We start from the raw sequence: 21855 nt of genomic DNA on the forward strand, positions 1-21855 counted from the left end.
ACAAAAGGAAATCTTAAGGATTCAGGGAGTAATGATGGCATTTTCTTAGATTTTATACACTGAACAATTAATTGATCATGAGCAGTAAACTAAAACAGTAAAGGTATTTAAGATAGATTTTGACACAGCCCCTCTAGAAAGGCAGGACCACAAGATGGAGGATTGTGAGCTCATTATAGCTGATATTATACTTTAATTTTGTTTCATCAAATTATGAAGACCCAAACAATATGTAGTAAACCTGGGGCTTTGGGGCCCAAAATATCCAGTTAAAAACATTCTGGACTGTTTTGCAATCTTTAATTTCCATATCAAAAACTATGAGAAATGACAAACATAAAAAAGAAATTCTTTCTAATTAGTCTTTAACAGGGCTTTGTGATACTGATTTCACCTCTGCTTTCAGCCAAATAGCTCTGTTACACTTGCACCAGTCTCTGAATAGTTGCCTGACCTCTTCGTCACATCTGTCAAAATCATGCATTTGAAAAAATAAAATTAGGCACTCAGTGAAGTTCATAGATACAGCTTTGAATACAGTCTTAAAATCAAGTTTTCATCATGCTAAATTAAGTAGACCACTTCAAATGCCTGCACCAAGGTCAACATAGACCAGTAAGAACCCCTTTTTTTCAAATAAGGGGCAGGAAGATTTATAAGAAAATGTATATGCTCTGTAGCCTATGCCCCTTTTTTGTCCCTGAGGACATATCCAGGCACAGTTTGTGCTGGCGTAGGCAATCACTCAGGTGGGCTAGTGCCGACCTCAGTCCTCACTGCATCCACTAGAAAACTCAGCTCATTGCACAGTGTCTCGTGGCGGTAGGCCATGCGGATTTGTGCCACGTTTGTCCGCCGAATGTCATTGCCGTCTGGTCCATCCTGTAGGTAGTTGGAACCAATGAAGTGTTTCTTTTCCTGTGGGTGAGAAGGTTAAAAAAATTGGTTTACAGAATGTAGCAGACTCTTTTGTATAGAGCAGGATGTGGCTCAGTGACCGCAACATGGGACATGGCTGATAACAATTGTATGGTTGAATTGTTGACCTTTCTCTTAGTGGAAAGGCTGTCTACATACTTGGTCAGCTTACAGCATGACTGAATGATTTTTCTCTATATAAGGACACATACAGTAGTAGTATGAGCTCTGGCACAAGCTTTAATTTGGACCATAAAGTGTTACGCAGCAAAAGACATTCCAGGGAATGGAGATGGGATTTTATGGACCTTTTGTTAACCAAGGCTGGGATTGCACAAAAGAGGATTTGCATGTCCTTATAATGCTGGTGGGGATAATGTAATGTTTCTTTCATTAAAGAAAGGGTTTTGTACAGCCTGTAGGTTTTTATTTTTGCAGTGATGTTAAGTAAAGCCTAACCAATAAATCTGAATGATCCAATATACTGGCCAATATTAGCATATCCCTTATACATATATCAGTATTGACGAGGAGAAACTATAGTTAATACCAATCATGTATTTGAGGCCATTTAGAAACAGTGTCATTACTATATAGATTTTTCACCGGAGAGCACTGACAAGTTTATTTTTCAACTGAACAATGTCTGTGTCACTGACTGTGTCAACTCTTAAGAAAAATATATATTTATGTATCTTATGTGTTCATGTTAGAAAAATTAAATCAGCTGAAATCAGCTGATACACCATTATCAGTTTTTCTTAAATTCTATTGGCGTATAGGCATGAACCACTCACTCACTTACTCAAAAAAAGTAAAATTCTTCAACGTGTCAACATGAGATTTGAATTGTGAACTATTAGCCACCCCCTGATTTGAATGTTATGTTGTCAGTTGAAACTTTTGATTTTTTTTTGGCAGTGTGCAAAAGTTTTTTACAAATCTGGTCTTTTCAAGCTGTGAGGGAAGTGTGATAGGAAAACACATGGGTAGGATTGTCTTTCCTCATACTTCTGAAGTCTTCTTGTTGTCCTAAAACCCAGTTATGCAACTGATGGAGCAAAAACTTTGCACTCTACCTGGTGTGAGAGTCCGCTCTGCAGCACACTGTTCCTGGCTATCTCACACAAATCACAGGTGCTCAGCTTCCACAACTGGCCTGCAATGGCATACTCCTCCATCAAAGCCTCCTGAAAAAGGATTCAAAGGGACATTTGTGATAAGGTGCTACCAAGAAATTTTAGCGCTAATTTTAGGATCAGGTATCAAATGTGTTTCACTGTAAGGATGGATATTTTTAGCTAATGTGCATTGGTGTAATTGGGGTTTTTATGTAATGTCTTCAAATTCTTATATCTCCCATAATTGGTGATTGTGGGTGTGTTGAAAATATATAATCATATGATTTGTTCTAGTTCCTGTGTTCCGGACCTTGGTGTAGTGGAACTGCATGGGGTCATCAGTAGACAGCGACACACACAGGCCTTTTTGTAGAAACTCTCGCAGAGGGTTCTTGGAGTACTGCAGGAACAGGCTGTTGTTGCTCAGTGGGGACATGGCGATTGGGACCTGGGCCAGGTAGTACAGGTACTGCAGCACTGGACTCTGGGGAGTGAAGGAGTTAACACCATAGTAATATGAGTAATGCTATATATTAATTTAAGTGGTTACTGAAGAAAATGACCTACCTGAGATAGATTTTTCACTCATACAGTAGAAATGTGTCGTTGAGTACTATACACTGGGTAATGTAAGAATGATTCAACCTATGCCCAGTTCATAAAAGCTATTACAATTGCTGGTGCACTGCAAGTGATAGATTTTAGGTTTTCTGTCAGCAGCAACAAAAAATTGTTTTGACTAAACTAACTGCAGAACTGTGTAGCAGATACAATCAGAGGTACCCCTCATGGCTGAACATGGAAAAAAGCCAGCTACAGGAATTCAGATAAAGAGATAAAGGACAGTCATGAGGTAGACAAGTTTAAAATTGTTTATAGATTAAAGCGCCTGCGTGAAGATGAAGGCTTCAACCTGAAATTCTTGTTCTTTGTAGAGGTAGGTTTTAGTGTTGTTTGTGCCTTTTGTCATCTGTATCTTTGACCCTCAACTGCATTTGTGGTGAGGTGCCGAAGCATTACTTGCTTGTCAAGTTAAGTGTCATTTAAAAACAAAACAAGTAAAATCTGGGAGGGTAAGCGCAACAGAATCAGTAATCTTGTGTTCTGTATTGGCATCTTAAGATATCAATATGTATCGATTCGTGTATCAAAGCCTAGTAATGAATTGAATTGAGGTCTGCACCTTCTTGAGGTTGAGTCCATGGGAGATGTTGTCAGCTGTGAGGAAGGCAGAGACCAGGTGGGTGATGGAGCCAGCCTCACCACAGTGGGGACGAAACTGGAAGGTGTTCAGTCCTCGCTCCCTGGGGAGGGACAAATATGTAGCATTTCACTGTGTAAATCATGCATTTTTAGTGGTGCTTCCACCTCTAAGAAAACATTTGTTCAACACTAATCATGAATTTGTATTTGTACAAATATTATTTGTATCCCCTCTCTGGTGGATCAGATTTAGTTTTTTTCTCCGTTAGATAAATGTTATCTTGCACATTTATTTGACCAACTCCGTCAAATATCCGTCTATGTATGTTATATTTTTGCTACTCTGACAGAAGACAAGAGATCTGTCTCTCTCTCCCTGCCTGCCTGCTGCTTGTGTGAGGGCAGGGGGGCAGGGCTGTTGTTCCAGTGACGCACACGAGACAGTGCAGCGCAACTGCACAACTCAAGCTCGTAGCCTACCTTTAGATAGATAACCATGGCGGAGAGAACCAAATGGTCCAAAGTGTGGCTTTACTTTAGTTGATGCAGACACAGCCCGTTGTCACAGGTGTGACAAATGTTTTGTTTGTTCAAGTTTTTTTTTCTTCCTCAAAAAGCATCGATAAGAGTACCGTTAAAATACCGAATTAAAAACCAGTATCGGTAAGAGTAGCTATACCGATAAAATCTTAATGTTACCCATCCCTACCCACACGTGTGCCCAGAAAACATATAACTTGTACCCGTGGTGTTAAATGGATTGGCATTCAGTGTCATATAAAACCACCCTGGACTCTTTTGCATGGGTGTTGCATGCACAGACAAGCAGGACTTACTTGCGCAGGTTGTTTAGCACCATGATGTTGGCGTACATGTAGAACAGGTAGTAGGTATAGGGAGGGTTGTCGTCTGTGATCCACGCCTCAGGCTTTGGGCTTTTGTAAGAGAACATGTGATCACTGTGTTTGGACTCGTCATCCACGCTGTCAAATCCTGTCACCTGCAGAACAACAAAGAATATCAGCACATTTGCAAAACAAATGTTACACATCTATGCATGTTTCTTCATCATTGCATCAAGATGTAGTTTAACTTCGTCTTTTACTGTTCTTCCGCTTTGTCTCTTCCCAAAGAACTGAAATGAACTTTAAAAGTTTTCACTTTTAATTTCACAAATTCCACCCATCATAATGGTACTTACGTATTTTAAGAATACATGTATTGCTTTGTGCTTCTGCGGATTGACTGTCGCCTCAAAGAGGGGGAGGAAAATGTTCTCCAGCATCTTGGCAAAGTGTGGTACTAATTTCTTTGACCTGAAAATGTCACTGCAAGACAAGGAATCAAATCAACTCATCTTCCCATACAAACAACAGTTTAGTATTTGTTTGCTTATTGAGAACAGCTTAGTGAGTAATGTTATTTGAGTGTGAGTTAAATTAAACCCCAGCTTTCTGAGTTTACAAGAGCCAAAGTTTTGGCAACACTCACATTAGTATTTCTACTCAAGATTTCGTAACTGCTAACTATGACTACCAAAAATGGCAAAATTGGTCACTTAAAATTTCATCACTGTTTAAAAGGGGAAACAATATGCCACTTGTTTCCCCTGAGTTTGTCTTATTGTAAGGAATGTGTCTGCTGTCTTGTAGTTGGCAACTGCTTTCACTGAGCACTTACTAGATCCTGGGAACTTGGATCATCCATCTCATGTTGGGTGAGTGGACCTTGTGCTGGATGAACCAAGTTGCTAAGCTCTCCCACTCACTGGGAGAGCGGCCATAAATCGACAGGCGGGGCTCAGCATGCTGGTATTTACTGTCCTCCAGCTCCTTAGCTACTTCCTGAAACACATACCAAACAGGAAGTTTGTGACGTTTCTTGATAAAGCAAAAGTGAACGTTAGTAATGACAAAGCAAGTCACAAAGCTAGTGTACTGTATACTCCAAAGAAACATCATACACATGAAAGGAAGAGGAAGACAGATGCTACTTTAGATTCTACTTGTAAATACATAAGAGGTAAAAAGCGAAAGTTGAAGGCCCTGTACACTGTTGCCATCTTGAGATCTGTTATTGCAGTTTTTTGATGCACCACTGTGACATGGAAAAATATTTTCTGTGAGAAAAGCCTCAGACATCTTTTGCAGCACAATAGCACAGTGCCACACCTGTACAGTGTACAGCACGCACTCTCGAGTTCCTCTCGAAAGAAGACAAGTGTTTGGCTACATTTTGGATTTATTAACTTAATAGTAATCTTTTCAAGACAGTAGTGAAGTATTTTGCTAAAACTTTAATTCCCATTGCTGAGAGACTAACTCCAGCACTAGCAAACAAGCTGGCCAGCCAACACACACCACTTCATGAGACTTTCAGTCAACTCTGGTTGGGTGATAAGGATGGATTTCAGGGAGTTCTCCACTGCTGGAGTGGCAGCACAACAGAGCACTTCACTTTTTTTATTTCTTTGGCCCCACACATAGAGCACTGTTTTAGTTAGTGACGTTGGGCACTGAATTACTTAAAGTTCATTATTCTCAAGCAGGCAGAAGACTGTAACATGCTTCTAAATTGATGCATTTAAATTTAAAAAAAAAAAAAAAAAAATGATAAAGCTGTGAACCTCCATGAACTTTTCTCCTCTTTTTTCTGTTTGTCAGGCAGTGAGTTTAATCAATACCAGTGAGCTTAACTGCCAGTTATGTTTCATTTAGCATTTTAGTAGGTCTAAGGACATGAGTGAATGGTTTGGCATATAGTGAAGACCTAGTGCCCCCTTTTCTGTTTATTGAATTATAAATGGTTTTGTATTGACAGTCAATCCTGAATCAAACTGTGATCATTGTACTGGTTTATGGAATTTGTTGAGGTCATGTAATTCCATCTTTGCTCTATCCAATTTCAACCTGAGCAGAAAATCAAATTACATATTGATGTGCAGAGCCTTCAAGTGATATTAACCCATACTACACCTTGATGAGACGTGCAAAGTATTCTCCTTCGATGTAGTTGTCTGATTTCAAGTAAATCTCTCGCAGTTCGCTGGCTCCCACAGGGTTGTATTTGGAGTTGAACTTGTCAAACCGGTGAAATGTTTGTCTTCCCTAGAAGAGTGATTCGTGAGAGAGGATGAATCTTACGTACAGATGATGACATTCTCGTTCCAGCAAAGTGATTGTTTGTTTTCATATTACACACTGAAAAGACCTTGCATGTAACATAGAAAATGATTGTGCAACACCATATGAAATGCATGAACATCCATAATTGCATCCTTGTGTCAATAAGCACAGGTTAGTGAAATATGCTGTAATTTGAAAACAACAAATTAATTGTTGGCGGCAGGCTCATAGTCATTATGTCTGATGAATTTGCTTCAAGGGACCTTGTCTTTTAAGTAAATTAATACAATCTAATCCTGATGAAGGCTCCAGCGTTATGGAAGGAATGACTGTGGAAATGTGTAATATTTTAAAAACGTTGGCTCAAATTTGTTCTTACAGCGTGCACATCCAGCGAGTCCACAGTGAGGTCGTAGGGGTCCATGTGGAGGTTGTTGAAGACTTCCTTGAGTGTGATCTTCTGACAGCCTCTCTCCAAAACCACACGATCTGCCTCTGTCTGGTACGTGGTCTTTATAAATTTCAGCAGATGCTTCTGGTTCATGCAAGCAGCAGCGTGTATATGTGTGTCCACCTGTGTTTGATATCAAACAAACTTAGTTTACTTTAGTCACAAAATTGGTAATAACATCTGCTGTAGTGGAACAGCTCTTCAGCTTGAAGCTGTGTCATCCAGAAGGATTGGGATTGAAGTTTTAAAACAGAATTACTAGATACAGTTGAAACCGCTTATATGGATCAAAAAACTTGGGACAGAATTATTCCTTTACAAATGCTGTCTAAATAATTTGCTTATAGTAATTTAGTTCTGCTTACAGTGTTCATTTTGGGTCTTTTCATACATGACAGCATGTAGGAAAAAAAAACTGTTGTAGCCTTCTACTGCAAGCTGTCATGTCATGCTCAGGCTTTCTTCTAACTTACTTGTACGAGGTGTTTGGACTGCCACAGTGTGTAACGACCGTCCCTGCCTGCTTTTTCAACATAAATTCACTGTGTGTATATGTAAGTGTGCCTTCTGTGCGTACTCGTGTGTCATGTGATTTCTTCACCTCTGTGCCTCAGTGAGTTTGCCCTCCTGTTCCTGTTCCTGTTTCTGTTCCTGTTCTGCTCATGTTTTTGGACTTTAACAGTGCGTAATAATCGTCCCCGCTGTCTCTCAGAAGCAGATGTGTTAGATGAGTGGAGTGTAATGCTTTGACCCTGACCATTCAGACTAGACTCGGAGCAGTTTATATTTTTCTATCTTTAAATCATTAAATAGCAAAGCTGTCTGTTTCATTACTTTGTGTTCATGTAATGAATATACAAATTCAATCAGATGGTAATCTGAATGAGAACTAAAGAAAAGGGAAAATAATTTGGTTATCACTATAGTGATCATTTTAAGCAGTTTCCACTGTATTTGATATTTGTATACTGAGCTAGATGTTGAAATACCAACCAACCTTTCTGACATTGTAGAAGTCTCTGTGCGGGACGCATTTCAGCTCTTTCAGCTCTGCCATTTCATTCAGCATTTCATGAAGGTAGAATTTAGAGGCCAGGAAGTTCAACCGTCTGTGACAGTAAGTTTTCCTGTGAGGCAACACAACAGATGAACCTTTCAGGACCACCCTGCTGACTAGGCAATCTGTCCCCACAGATCAGGAATAGAAAACTATTGACAATATATTAGATAATATTGTGTAAAAAGTCCATTTGATCTAATGTGATGAAGAATATTCAAGACACTTGAGTACTCACGTTGGGCCATCAGCAATCATAGCAAGGACATGGCTCAGGTCTATGGCGAAAGTCTCAAGGTCAGGATAAGGGAGGCTGTGGGGTTGCTCATTTTTCAGGGCCTCTGCATTGTGGTAAACATGAACTATGCCATCCTTCATCTGCAGCTCATAGTTCAGGTTCTCAGGAATACCCTCCATGGAGTATGGGTCTTCCCCTTCATGAGGGAAAGGCCAGATGTCTACAGATGATGGGAGTAAATAAATAAACCATAGCCATTTAAACTATAGAGAATGCCTTACAGTAGGTTACATGGACATAAACAATATCATAACATGAGAAATATTCATAGATTAATCATGATAAAAAATGATCATGATTATAAATTGTGTGTCATAATATTTTACCGAACAATATTTCTAGCCTGGTCATTCCTTACACTTAATGGTAAGTTTTTTGTATACTGTTTCATCTGACTTGTTTGAGGTCATAATATAACATACATAACATAACTTAGTATACTTTATCAATCAAATACAAGCTCTTTTTGTTTGTTACTGATTGTTGCAAGAAATGATTAACTACCTAAACTCAGTAATACACCAAATGTGTTGGACAGATTACTACTAAATATCAGTTATATACTGTATGTATTAATACTTCCAAGAGGACACATTTCCTTTCTCTATCCTTTGCTGTTGTTTGCTGGTTTGTATTCAGCAGAATCCTCTGGAAGCTTGTCACTATCTGTAGGCAGGAATAGAGTGAATGACCTTGGCTCACACGCTCTTCATGCTAACTCTGATACACATGAAGTGAGGTATTAAAAATAGTCGTGGAGAACTGTTGATAGACATTCAGCTCCATCAATACCATGCAATACACAACTAAAGCAGAAACTGTGCCCAACCCTTGACAACAAATGGATGTTGCAGTAGTTGTTTTACTTGTTATAGTCGAACACTTTTCTTCCCATCATCCTGTTATGGACACTATTACATTGACTGTAGTGTGGGAATTGGTAGGTATTTTAACAGTGTGTTTCGTTGTCAGTGCTTGTTTCTGCTCTCAGTCTGAATTGTTTTGTTAACCCTGGATGTGCCATCCACACATCCCCCAAACTTTCTGCATCCTCCGCCTTTTAGTTCCTTGAATAAATGTAATGTTGTTCAGCTGAGCTGGAGAAACAGCTACAGCTTGAAAGTGCATATCCCCTGTTTGGGCATGTATAAGTAAAGAGTATACAGAAAACTGCAGTGTAATATGTACTAGTGCTGACCGAGTAATCTTATTTTCATTGTCATAGCGATATGAACATGTGCAATAAACACATCGCAAAAGACTGACTGAAACTGAATGAATTAGAAAAAATAATTTTATTTACACATGCCATGCACGCAGGGTTTTCAAGGTGCAGCGCCCAATTCAAGTGAACCGGAAATACTAGCAGCCTCACTCACTCACTCACTCACTCACTCACTCACTCACTCACTCACTCACTCACTCACTCACTCACACACACACACACACACACACACACACACACACACACACACACAGCTAAGAGGCGGCCATAGAGACCAGTAAGGAGTGAACTTTTTACCGTAGCTGACAACAACTGCAGTCATAGCTCTGTGACTGTCATCACAACCTTTGCGTGTAAAAAAGCAATTAGTGTCCTTCATCATACCACCTGTTCAACAACATTTAAACATGTAGAAAAGACACATTTTCAACATCTCCATCCACCGCGGTTTGTTTTGCACGAGCGCAGTGCGTTAACGTTAAGCTAATAGTGAACTGTTACAAACACACTAAAAGGAAAACTCCCTGTGTGTAGGCTGCAGCTTCATTTGCCCACAAACTTTTGTAAACTTATAACTACAGCCTGAGACAGGAGCCCCTCCTTTCAGCAGTGTTACCTGCAGCAGAGGGGGGAGGACAGAGGAGATGAGATAATGACCTTTGTCTATGTTCTTCATTCAGCTTCGCTCAGCAAGATTGTATATGCACAATATTTTTTTTATCGCAAGTAATATTGTCATCGCAATATTGAACAGTGTCATTGCATATTTTCCTCATATCTTACAGCCCTAATATGTACTATGCAGGAATATTAACCTGTAGAGTTTGCCCCTACCTGGCAAGATCTCATCCTCCTCCCGCCACTTTTCATTTTCGGCGTTGCGGAGGAATTGGGCAGTGGTCCTGGGGAAGCGATGGTAGGCCAGCCTGGAGTACTTCTCTCTGATTAACAGTGCTGTAAGGAGACTCTTGGCTGCCTGCTCATAATCCTCAACTGTGATCTGGAAATGTCATGGAAACATTTTCGTTGTCTTAAAAGGCTTTACAAGTCTTAACAATTACTTGGAAAAGAAAAATACAAAACTAAATCTGTTCTTAAATTCCCTTTTATAATTGTAATTATACATGGTACACAGCTAGATGCGTGGTCTCTCTGGTGTTGCCTTATGTGAAAGGCAACACCTGGTCATATTGGAGGTCTTCAGTATTTTGCATTTCAGCAACCACGCAGCTAGCAGTCTCAGCAGTATTGAATTGAGATTAATTTCTGTCCTTTGCTTAGGTGAAAAATGTTTCTATTGAAAGTTTTATGATTCCATTTCGCTTTCTGGTGTGAAACGACCACTGATCCTCTCTCATTTTGTTGTTGGTTGTTTGTCATTTGTGTACATTTATTTTAATGATTGTACCCAATTTGATTGCTGAGATTGAGATACCAACTGTCACATGTTCATATTACATGTAGTTGTGCATCACTGTTCTGGAGTGTCAATCCTGTTTACCCCTGCACAGTAATCTCCGCTGATGGTAACTCTCTGGAAGTCTGGGAAGCTCTCTGGGAGATGAGGCTCAGGTGTGGTTGGGGAGAGCATTGGGGAAACCACAGACAGAGCCCAGTCACCACTGACGGGTATCTGTAAAGATACTGACTGCGAACGCTTCAACATGAAACTCTTCTTCCTAGTGACACACAACAAAGACAAGTGTTAATCTCTTTACAAACTAAAAAGTCACATCTTCCTAAGATCCACTGCAAACAATTCAAAGTACTGTCTGTCGTTTTATTTGTGATGTGAAGAAAGAGATTTAATAATTTGATCAAATATATTTCCATTTCCTACTTCTTAGCAGACTCTTGAGACTGCTGCTCAGCCAGTTCCTTCTGCAGAGCTCTCTCCCTGTCCTCATGCAGACCGATGGGACAGTCCTCTGGCACGCTGAACAGTGCCATGGCATCCTTGGTGTCTTCCTCCTTCAGTGCCGAGGCGTAAACCTTTTCTGCTATGAGACGTACTCTCTCGTCCACCTCACTCATTGAGATTCTTGGGAAAAGCCGTGGCATTTCTGTGAGAGTTGAGAAAGATGTGATTTTTCGTGAGTTTTTATTTATTTATTTATTTTTATTTATTTATTTTTTTTGTCTTGCAAAGGAAGGCTTGGTTTTGTAAAGGTGTCTATAAAGAAATTGTATATTATGATCCATAAATTGCCATTATATAAATTATAAAGACTGGTTTTGGGCACAAAGCTTTATTTTGTGTAGGCCCACAGTGAAGATGGGTTATGCCAAATGACAGTAATTTTAAATATATCATTCACTCCCCTGCACATGTGTCAGTTTAGCTGCAGAGCAGCTGCCTCACATCACACTCTTGTATGTGACTAATTTTTTACGTTACGTTTTACGTTTAAACTCATGTTTGTATAATTTACACACAGTCAGAGAAAGTAAAAGTTGGCATCTTGGTCATAGCTCACTTAAAAAATCCTACTGCACTGCAGAATGTCTGCTGGCCGTGCTGCCCTCCATTTCCATCACCTGCCTCTACTTCCATCACTGTTAGTTTGATGGTTCTGTCACTTTAAGACAGGACTTGGTTTGTCAAGTTTACAGCCTGCCACTCTATTGCTTCTGCATTGCTTTGTGTACTGTGAGTCAGCTGGGGAAAAAATTGAAGTCATCAACTTTTAAGGGGCAGAACTATTTGCACTGGATGTAGCTTATTTCCAATTGTAGTCCCTGTGTGGAGGGCACCAGTGACATACAGGTTAATGTTCCATTGTGATATTGTGGAATAATTGTGATTACTAGGTAATCAGTTCCTCACAGCAGTCATTAGCAGACTGAACAGACATGGTTTTATGTTATGATTGTGTACTAGTTAACAAGGACCACAGCTTCAATGTGATAATATGGTTATAGAATCTGAGAAACTTGCTAACATGATGATATATCTCTGCACTTAAAGAAGAAATAACATTATCTTAAGGGTGGCAGTAAATACAAATAGCAGGAAGATAAACATGAGACCTACAAATATGAGTTTGAGGTCAGGGTGTCGGGGGTTAAGGGATGAGTCATCTGAACTCACATCAGTAAACAGGTCTTGAGTGGCTGACTTGTGTTTCAATCCTGGCTACGTTTTCTGCCAATGTGTCGGGCAAGTTACAGTAAACACAGTTAATCACTGTCCGTCCTGGGTGTACTAGGCAGTGTGACGTCTCGACCCCTTGGGGGAAAAGAGGGTCACGCTCTCTGGGATCACACAGCACTGGGAATGGTATGCAACACGGAGAAAACTGAAAACATGACAAGATCTTACTTCCACAGTCTGTTTGTATCTTGCTGCATGGCTGTGTTTAGTCTGTTTGATTTGAAACAAAGTGCAATCATAGTTGAGTCGATCTAGTTGCTTTGAATTCAACAGTATGACGTTATCATGAAAATTAGGTGCTATGTAATGGATCAGTTTTTAATTTATCCGCATTAATGACAGACATATATTGTGAGGCATGGTTTTTAAAAGCTTGGTTGACAGTTTGTTTTATTGGATTTCAAGGCTTGGTTTTCTTTGTTGCTGCATTTTGACAAGGCAATATTTTAAGTTGGTAAAAATTGCTTTTCCCAACAACTTGATTTCTAAGTTAGCATTTTTGCAGAAACTGCACCAGACCAGCGTAAAGTACAAATATATGAACAGTTAATTGAGCTAAATTCCCGAGGAATCTGCAGATATGTAGCCTGATAGTTCACACGAACTGATTTGTTTAGCTTTTACTCTAAATGGAAAGTGAATGTCTGAGTCTTTGTTGTTAGAACTGCAGTTATTCGCGTACCATGAGTTTGGTTCTCAAGACCTTTTGGTGGAAACATAGTCATGTTTATTTGTATTGACCTGATTCTCTTGCATGCGCATGGTATGAACCCTATTTTTAAACTTGAGGCCCTGTGAATTCATACATTGATCAGACCAGATGAAAGGCAGCAGAGTTGTTGTTTTTTTAAATAGCTTTGCCTGCTTGCTTAATCTCCTTGCTGTGAAAACTACTGTTGCCATCCAACATCCCATCAGTAATGGAGAAGTTTGGCTATTCTGACCACCATGTCATCACTGTTACTAATAATATTAAAGTTGCAGTCAGTACAGCCCCGTTCCAGCATCAATCCCTGTGGAGGTATTCGAATCAACAAGCGGAAGACAGAAAATGCAGTATCATCATGTCAGATAGCAAACTTTTCTGCTACAGACTCGCCATCCTAAGTGGTTTACATGCAACACAATCCATCTGAAGGCTTTTAGTGATCTTGGCGCCTTCACAGATGACACCATTAACATTTGCGCTCACATTGGTACAATATGCTGCCGGTTCTTTGGCTAGCACATTTCGGAAGCTGTCATTCCTGACGAGCCTGTCAGCACGTGTAAACTCTCTACTGGAACAGCTGAGCAGCCTCTAGGATGACCTTGACCTACATGCCCCAGCTATAGAAACCTGACCAACATAAAGCAGTCTGGGAATGTTAGGAAGGTATTTTACATATCAACATATCTAATAAAATTTCAATTAATATGCTGATCTGCTTTTTGTAAGAATAGACCTTTTATGTAGCCTAATGTATCACAAATTGCTTCAGTAATTCATAATACTCACTTTTGATAATATTTCCACTCCTCTGTGTCAGCTGTCACTTTTGGCTGAAAACTGGTATACTTCATAGAATCAGAAAGTGAGCCATCAAATCTCTCCACCTCAGTGCCTCAACTGTTAATTGTCATCACATTGAATCTCAATGTCACTATACAGTTTTATAACATAGAGGAAGCTCTATCTGTCTCTTACCTTCTGTAGTGATTTGGGCCATGATTGGCTCTCTCAGTCTCTGCCTGTTGAGTCAAGTATTTCAGCTTTCATGTGTCTGCTTCTGTTTCTTCTAGACTCTCTTGTTCTTAGCTTTGGCTCCACTATTTTCATATGTCTGCCATTCGATGTCGAGTCTTACAGGACACTTTAAAGGGTAACTGAAACTACTTGACGCTGTCAAGACTGTCCGCGTTTCTGGTGTCTATATCTGTCTTGTGTCTGCGATGTGTCTCTGCTGTGTTTTACTCTGACTGCCTCAGACAGGGTTTGCTCTGCTGTTTATGTGGTCTGGTGCCTGTATGTATAATGCAGCTGCTAGTTGTTGCTGTCTTGAGTGTCCCTCTCTATCTCTATTTTAGGGTGGTGAGAGCGTCATGGCAACAGGGGCTGCTAATCCAAGCTGGTATGTCACAACTGGCTGCTAACATGTGAGTGGCTATCTGTAAAATGGGGCAATAAGAAGAATATGAAATACTGTGGCATGGTACATTTGAAAAACTGGCTTTAATTGCTGTTTGTGCATTTCATGTCTAAACAGTTTTAATGAGGCAGTTGTTTAGATGTACAGTTTTCAAGAATCCATTATTTACCAAAAGCAGTAGTTGTCAGATGAAAACAAATTTCACTCTCTCACTGAGAAAATGGAAAGCCATTTGAAGCTGCAGAGTTTGGCTACGTGTAATTTTGATAACACATCTCAAAACCGGTTTGGGCCTCTTTTATAGATAGTGGAAAATCATCTTTTCCCAAGGCTGTTGGTCCAGGCTTTTATCACAGTTCTGTTACACGTTCTACTTTGATTCGCTGCCCTTATTTTGACCACCACTGTCTGTAGTGTGTATGGTGGATTAGTGTAGAAACTTTCACCTTGGTTTACTGTTTTATTGTTCTCATTTAGAAGCTGAAACCTGAGTGTGTAACTCTTACGTACAACTGGCTGCCTACCACAGTACATATAACTTTGATTTGCACTGGAACATTTTGCTTTTATGATTTTGATGAAAAAACTGTGCCTTTGTATAGTCATTGTAGCTCTTCATGACATGTTGCCAACAGATGACACAAAAACTCCTTCTCAGTATTTAGCACTGTTACAAGCCAGTGGAACAAGAATGTTATACAGTTTAATCCTTGTCCAGTGCTATTCATAGCACTGGATTTGTTTCTCTTTGATTTACCTATGCTGTCAACAGATATGAGAGGAACTGTGGCATAAATTCAATTTTTAATAAGTGGGAGTTGTGCTTGTATTACTTTATTGGCATCATTGTTATTTTGTTGTTCTGTACAAATGTGAACATGTGCCCTATACTATGTTCATCCAGAACTGGGGTGTAATCACTCACCTTTCCCAAGGCATGGTGTAGACTGCTGCTTACAAAGGGGTGTGTCCCTTCTCCTCATTTTGATCTTTTTTCACCTAGGAGAAACAAAGCTTTAATTAGAACTGGACTTGCAACATCAGCACTTGTGCACAACACACACATACATACACATACCCACTCTGACCAGTGCAATTCCTATCTGGCTGAGACCAGTGGAACAGACTAGAGATCAGCCTCAGAAAGTGGGTGAATGCTCAGCTTCTTATTTGGGTTAAGTTTGGCAGGTGGTGAGTTTCAGTTTCTAAAGATTCAGATTTAGGAAAAAAATGAAAATATAAAGCAGGAGCAGGATGCAGCCATGTGTTTAAAAAATAACAGATTTATTTCATGCAGGTGGAAAGTGCAAGTGAGATTTGTTTGGTGTTGCAGCAGTGTAAAGTTGCCAAAATGCTACAGCCACGACTCTGAGGCTTTACACAGCACTTGCCCACGCAACATGTGTTTTTGATGATAGACCTGCTGGAGGGTCAGTGGAGTTAAAGAGATTAAAGTGCAGTTCAGGTCTCCTCACGACAAGCACATGTGCATACACGCGAGCATTTACACACACACACACACACACACACACACACACACACACACACACACACACACACACACACACACAGAGCAGAAGTACATATTCTCTACTGCATCGATTACTCACACTGAGAGAAAAAGTGTCAATTTTACCCAGTCATCTTACCCAAGTCATTTATCCTTGTATTCAATTTCAATGTTTTGATTAATTGACATTTTTAGATAATGAGAGAAATGTTTTTTTTTTTTTTTTTATGCAATATCTCAAGTAAATACAAATGTTAATATCTCTAAAATGAATATAATACAGTTGAGAATAATAAAAAATATAATTTCACTTGTATTAAGAAACAAGAGAAATTATCTCGGCATTGGCCAAATCCTTTCGCATTCATTCCCATTCATTTGGCACTGCAATCAGTGCACATCCTGTCCATTTAATAAAATGTAAATATTTGTAATCCTCTGTTAAAGACTAAAACATGAACATGAGCCAACTCCCACTGTCCTCCTTTACAGTCTCAAAGCTCATTCCAGATAAGATCCACAGGGCTCAGGACTTCCCCTTTGTCATATTAGTAAGTGACTTCTTTATTTGATTCTTTTATTTTTTTACTTTTCTGCACATTGATGTTGCAGGGCTGCAGAATTTGCTGTAGGGAATCCACAGTTACCTCCATTGTTTTAAGATGGTAATGTTAAAAAACTGGAATATCAGAAGTTTGAAATTGTTGAAATAATTTAAAGAGCTAACCTGGAAAGAACAAGGTTACTGGTACATTGCAGAATAAAGTACCAGTGCTTTCTCCTAAGTCAGGATTATACTGATTTGTTAGGGTACTATTTATAAAGTGAGTAATGAGCATGTACTTTGGTTGACCTACATATGTGATATATACAAGCCTTGCCACAGAAATGCATGTTATATAAGTGTAATATCGATCCAACGTCAGGACTGGACACAAGTACAAACTTCAATTTACTGCAATTGTGACTGAACAACAGCTGATGTCATCTGTCTGATTAAGTATACAACATTGATGAAAGTAAGACAAGTAGCACAGAGTAACAGGCTTGCAGCTGGTTCAGAGAGTTTCACAGTAAGTGCTTTGCTGGTTTTGGAATTTCCTGTTCTCTTGTGTTACAGGCTAACGTACACACAGCCAGACATTGAAGTCACATTACTCTTTTGCTTGTCTGAAGGCTCTGTACTGATAGTGTTCAGTGTCAGTGCACTGACAAAGTCATTGTGAACCGGTTTGTGTATATTTAGATATTTAAATTTTTGTATATGTAAACATTTAAAAGCAACACTCACAGCTGAGGTAGCATGAGAGTTTAGTGGGTTTAGTAGTCGGCTATAGCCTGTGCTTAAAAGTCCTCTGAAGAGATGAGGATGTCTTGGCCTTGAAATGAGTCATTTCTGACCACAGACATGAAATGTAAACATGAATGTACCTGAAGATACAGGCAACACAAGTAGTCTTGGATACTTAGACCAGTTCCAGTAATGATTTCTCCACCCAGTAGCCCCTTGTTACTCTTAAGTGAACTTTTCTTTAAAAGGCATGTCAAGGCTTGTTGCATTTTTGGGGGAATGTCTGCACAGCAAGTTCTGACCTAATAATGGAATACACTGTTTTCGGGACATACACAACATAAAAAACGTTGTCATTATTTTCATTGAGAAAAGTGATATTGCAAGATGTTTCAGGTACTTTAAATTAAGTTCATCTTTTTCCTTAATTTTTATTTTACCAAAACAAAATAGTTTGCCTAAACTTAACTGTTGCTGTTGCTGTTGCTGTTGCTATTGCTATTGCGTAAACATGATCCAACAGTTTGTCATGACCAAGTTTTTTGTGTAATCCTAGTTTTTGTAAAGTAATTTTCACATAGTTTATCTTCACAAGAAATAAGAGACAAAACAGACACAGTGCCTATTTTAACTCACAACTGCATGTTTGGTACAGTTGTCACTGTGTGTTTTTGTGTTTGTGTGATGCCAAAATATGGTCCTGGAGACACTGATTGTAGTAGGAACCACAATAGAGGCAGTTCGGGTAGTAGGATACTACCTGCCTTTGGGTAGGCAGTTTTTGGCAGGTGTCTGTCTGTCGGTGGACAGATTTTGTCTGCATCATGAAACTTTACAAGTGTGTAGTTGAGATCAAAATGAAGGCTGACTTCCAAAATGGATGTTGTCCAACCCACGAGTACTGAGTACTAGTACTACTAGTGTGGTTTTATGTGTCCAACATTAGTCATTGACTGGTTGTTTATTGTGAAGAATTGGCTTAAACAAATACAATAGACTCAAGTTATCTGTCTTCCTCATTTAGTGTTTTAGTGTTGGCCCACTTAAGTGATCAGCAATGACTGATTGAGTGAAGAAATACTCTAAGGTCGTTTTCAACCTTTTGACAGTTTCCTAGAACAATCATAGAATTCTACCATCAGCTCATTTCCTATATTCAAATGTGCAGATGACTGTGGACTGTACTACTGCTTTGGTTTATTTGTAGGGGACAAGTACAGAAAGAGGCTGCAGTTGCAGAAGCAGTGTCCGATGTTCTGTATGTACTGTATTAGCCAAAGCTTATTTCCAGCACCCTGCAGGAAGTGCCATTGCAAAACACTTTTATTTACATAAACCAGTAACGCCTCAAAGTGCTTTTACAGGACATAACAATAAGCTTTACTGACCCAACCCATGCTTTCTTGGCAGACGAAGTAAGTACTGTATTGTATAATGCAAAAAAAACCTCCTGCACCTCCACTGAGCCTGGCCAGGTATGCAGTCAGAGCCGTGGGGGGTTATTACAAAACATGAATACATATATATATATATATACTTTAACATTAAGTAGAATACAAAAATTAATATAGTCTAGTACAAGTTAAGCACTCATAAATTACAAAGAATCACAGACCCTCTTGATTCCTTGCGAGTAAATACATAAGAAATATGTGACCCCCGAGACAAACAAAAAGACAAATAGCTTTTCCCAGGGCTTCCAGGAAATACTGCTTTCTAATGGAATAGATGAGTATATGCGTTTGCCTACAATTGATGGTAGGATAGATACTTTAGATTGAGTTAATCTTGAAGTTTAATTTAACCATAACTAAATTATATCACTACACATAATTTATCTTTACAAGAAATGAGACAGACATGTTGCCAATTTTTGTTTGACATTTCCTACAGTTGATAGACACTCACATTCATACCTATGGGGAATGTGTAGTCTTTAAAGTACCAATTTTAGTCTTTGAAACAAAACGTCATTGACTGTCAGTCATCTAGAACTTAAAGTATTCAAATTCTTCTGTTCTGATACCTCTAGATACATCACAAAAAATACCACAGCAATGAAAGTCTAGTACTACTACTACTACTACTACTACTACTACTCAGAAATAGTGTGCATTTTTCCTGATCTATATTAACTTCCAGTAAAAAACACAACTGAAGGTATTTCTGTCAAATGATAACACCATGCGAAATGGGCAAGTGCAATGAAACCAGCAAAAGTGGTGAAAAAGATAAGGTGTGACCGTAAATAGAAGCGCACAAGGAGATAAGAGTCAAATGCAGGCACAAAGCATCATTGTGACAGCAGTGTACTTACTGTTTGCAGGGTAGTGCACAATGTTAACCCTGTAGCTTCCCTTATTAGGTGTCAAGGGACAGAAGAGCAGCCACTTCTTGTGTGCAGACAGTTTACCCTTTACTGCCGGTCTGAACAAGTGTAAAGAATGTGAAATTTAAATGCTTGAAGTTAGAGCGCTCAAAAGGAGTTTCAGGAAGTGCTTTTCTTCAATGTATCCCAGTTCAGTAGAGGAAGTGGTGAAGGAAGCTTCACATTTTCAAGAGCATAGAAACTATGCTAGTATTTGTAGACCACACCCCTCTTTGTGTATGTGCAGTACATTATTCATGCAAAATATCACTGTCACTTTTAGGGGATATATAAAAAAAAGTGTCTTTAAAGATGTGTGTCGGACATTATTCACAGATAAATAATGTTATATCTAGATTTCACTCTGACTGGATCACCTGGGCAAGGGAGTCTGATGTAGAAAGACCCCAAACACTCAGTGACTCCTGGTGTAGTTTTGTAGGGAAGGATATTTATCACACTCTACAGTGTATCCAGTGATAAACAAATGGTTTATAATTATAATAAATGAATAACCTTGCCCATTACTTTCTAGTGTGGGGGGGCGGGGTTACTTGTACTTACAAATAGAACTTAAAATAGCTTTCCTTGAAATTTGTTGTGGAAAAGTTCCTGTCAATGAATGCTGATAAACCTCAGTCGTACAAATGTCTTTGGACTACCTACAGTATCCTGTACAAGCTGGAGATTAGGTTGTTTCCCAGTGGTGGAGTCAGGCTTACAACGCCACCATCTGGACAGTGAAGGAAAATCCATTTCATTAGTGAAGTCCCTCTCATGCCCCCTGGAGAGCTGGCTTAGGATTTTGATTCTTTTTACTTAATCTTCAACTTTTACATAGTTCCAATAATTCTTGAAAAGGGGTATTCAATATCATAGCATTTTAAATAATATTTTAATTAATTTAAATTATTTTATTAGTAGAGTGCTGGTGGTCTGTTATCTAAAAACAATAATGACAGTGTGTGGTCACAACGTTTCCTCCTGTAAATGCACAGAATGATTACATTTGTATTATACTGAGGTGTAGTCAGTTGAGTTTGTCATTGTTCAATTGGTCCACCCACACTTTAAGGGTCAATCCCACAGAAGTGAAGTTTTGAAGTAATTCAGCTCCACTTAGAATCCACAAGCATGAGAAAAACATTTATCTTTCCTGACACCATGATCCATACAGCCATGACCCATGATTTGTGCACAGGAGACTCATGACCAGAGATATTTCCCAGCTCCAATGTTTCCTTTAGCCTGTAGTTGTTACTCTGACTTTTTTGTTAAGTTATTGATCATTCTGCGATATGCCTTTGGAGTCATCTTAGCTGGACACCCACTTTTAGGGAGAGTAGCCACAGAACTAAGTGATACCCATTTATAGACTGTATAATGTAAATCAACAATTCTTGATCATAGGTCTTCTAACACATGGGTGTCAGGCCACAGCAGCATGAGGAAGGGATGATGACATCATCACAAAGGCAGAATCAGAAAATAAGGTTTATTGCCAGGTAGGTTTTTATTTACAAGATATTTGGCTTGGTGTTTGGTGCGGTATCCAATAAACATATTAACAGGAAATAACAATAAAAAGGTAATATACTGCAACAGTCAAAAAAAATAAATATACATAGATACACATATTGAAAAAATAAAATAAAACTATGAAAAAAACTATGTACAAAAGTGTTGGCAAAACCCCTGCTGAGCAGGATGTGTAAAAGATCACAGTATAGACAATATCTGTTCTGTGCAGGAGTAATACTCCAAGGTGTCACTGTAATGTGGTGATGGTTGATGATGCCAGAAGCAGAAGTAAAGGCAGGTGCTGGTCCATCGCTGGGAATGACTGGACTGGAATTCATTCAATACATGTGATAGAACAATTAGTTTAGATCATACAAGTTCTTTATATTCAAACATGTTATCTCTGTTGTATGTGTGTGTATAATAAATAGTAAGGATAGATATGAATATGCTAAAATAAATACAGTATTAGGCAGTGGATCCT

At 39.0% G+C, this 21855-nt stretch overlaps 1 protein-coding gene and 1 long non-coding RNA gene across 7 annotated transcripts in view; one reads left to right on the forward strand and one right to left on the reverse strand.

Moving 5' to 3' along the window:
• Nucleotides 1-21855, forward strand: part of LOC147817186 (uncharacterized) — a 69132-nt gene that overhangs the window by 2477 nt on the left and 44800 nt on the right. Inside the window, exon 1 of one of the 5 annotated variants that reach the window (XR_015436567.1) lies at nt 6781-6869. The exons of 1 other annotated variant lie outside the window; for it this stretch is intronic. This is a non-coding gene — a long non-coding RNA (uncharacterized LOC147817186). Of the gene's footprint in view, nt 1-6780; nt 6870-16681; nt 16743-17126; nt 17265-21260; nt 21356-21855 lie in introns of those variants that run through there. 3 more of the 5 variants (XR_015436568.1, XR_015436566.1, XR_015436570.1) reach the window with 3 other exon arrangements.
• LOC111647787 (AMP deaminase 3-like) lies at nt 286-19946 on the reverse strand. Of its 2 annotated transcripts, XM_023397458.2 has the most exons (16): nt 19800-19946; nt 15607-15680; nt 11239-11461; nt 10900-11077; nt 10233-10398; nt 8114-8333; nt 7816-7945; nt 6747-6941; nt 6218-6349; nt 4923-5086; nt 4444-4570; nt 4079-4242; nt 3223-3343; nt 2350-2523; nt 1998-2108; nt 286-918 (listed from the first exon to the last, which is right to left on the reverse strand). In XM_023397458.2, the coding sequence occupies exons 2-16, from the start codon at nt 15662-15664 to the stop codon at nt 742-744; spliced, it is 2340 nt and encodes a 779-aa protein (XP_023253226.1). In that variant the 5' UTR covers nt 15665-15680; nt 19800-19946; the 3' UTR covers nt 286-741. The 2 variants fall into 2 exon arrangements, with proteins under 2 accessions (XP_023253226.1, XP_023253227.1); XM_023397459.2 differs by lacking the exons at nt 15607-15680; nt 19800-19946 and adding an exon at nt 14240-14276.

The sequence above is a fragment of the Seriola lalandi genome, unplaced genomic scaffold (genome assembly GCF_002814215.2).
Source record: "Seriola lalandi dorsalis isolate HSWRI2012SDOR001 ecotype SW California unplaced genomic scaffold, Sedor1 jcf7180002055008, whole genome shotgun sequence".
Classification (NCBI taxonomy): domain Eukaryota; kingdom Metazoa; phylum Chordata; class Actinopteri; order Carangiformes; family Carangidae; genus Seriola; species Seriola lalandi.